The 604-nt window shown below is 65.6% G+C and overlaps 1 protein-coding gene across 1 annotated transcript in view; it reads right to left on the bottom strand.

Annotated features, from left to right (window-relative positions):
• The window catches only part of DYSF (dysferlin), a 109,469-nt gene that overhangs the window by 89,735 nt on the left and 19,130 nt on the right, over positions 1–604 (bottom strand). The window contains exons 11-12 of the mRNA XM_035896592.1: positions 561–604; positions 361–443 (exon numbers count right to left, since the gene is read on the bottom strand). The exon at positions 561–604 is cut by the window's right edge and continues 15 nt beyond it. Of these exons, the coding sequence (XP_035752485.1) occupies positions 361–443; positions 561–604 (127 nt within the window). The remainder of the gene's footprint in view (positions 1–360; positions 444–560) is intronic.

The following is a 604-nucleotide window of genomic DNA, read 5'->3' as shown; positions in this document are numbered from 1 at the left end:
CGGCCCTCAGCACCGCCTCTGCCCGGCTGTTAAATCCCCCCAGGGCTGGGGACTCGACCCCTTCCCTGGGCAGCCCCTTCCCGTGCCTGACAGCCCCAAGGGGAAGGAATTGTTCCCCATGGCCAACCTCACTCTGCCCTGGCACAACTTGAGGCTGTTCCCTCTGGTCCAACCAGAAAACAGACCGCAGGACGGAGCAAGCCCCACCACCCCCATCCCGCATCTCCCCCAGCACCGGCGACTCAGCAGGGACCATCACGGCCGTGACATCCTCCAAGCCAACACCAACCTCCAGCCATGAGCATGCAGTGCTCCTCTGCAGCCATGCACCCGAAATCCCACCCTGCTGCCCCCCCTTACCCTCCAGCTCCCCGCCAGGGGCCGAGATCTTGGACATGCAGAGGTAGGCGGTGCCGATGATATCGTTGTGCGTCAGACGGTCCCTGCAACGCAACCCGTGATGCCGTCACGCCGCGGAGCGACGTGGGGTCTCCCCCTACCCATCCCACTCCTCCAGCGCGGCTTTCCCCAGGGGCAGGCACAGCCCCCTCCCCGCTCACCAGTCGGTCACCCGGATCCGCATCTTCTCGCACATGGAAGGGAA

This window comes from Egretta garzetta, unplaced genomic scaffold, assembly GCF_000687185.1.
Source record: "Egretta garzetta isolate BGI_Z169 unplaced genomic scaffold, ASM68718v1 scaffold506, whole genome shotgun sequence".
NCBI lineage: Eukaryota > Metazoa > Chordata > Aves > Pelecaniformes > Ardeidae > Egretta > Egretta garzetta.
This window is presented reverse-complemented; position numbering and strand designations above follow the sequence as displayed.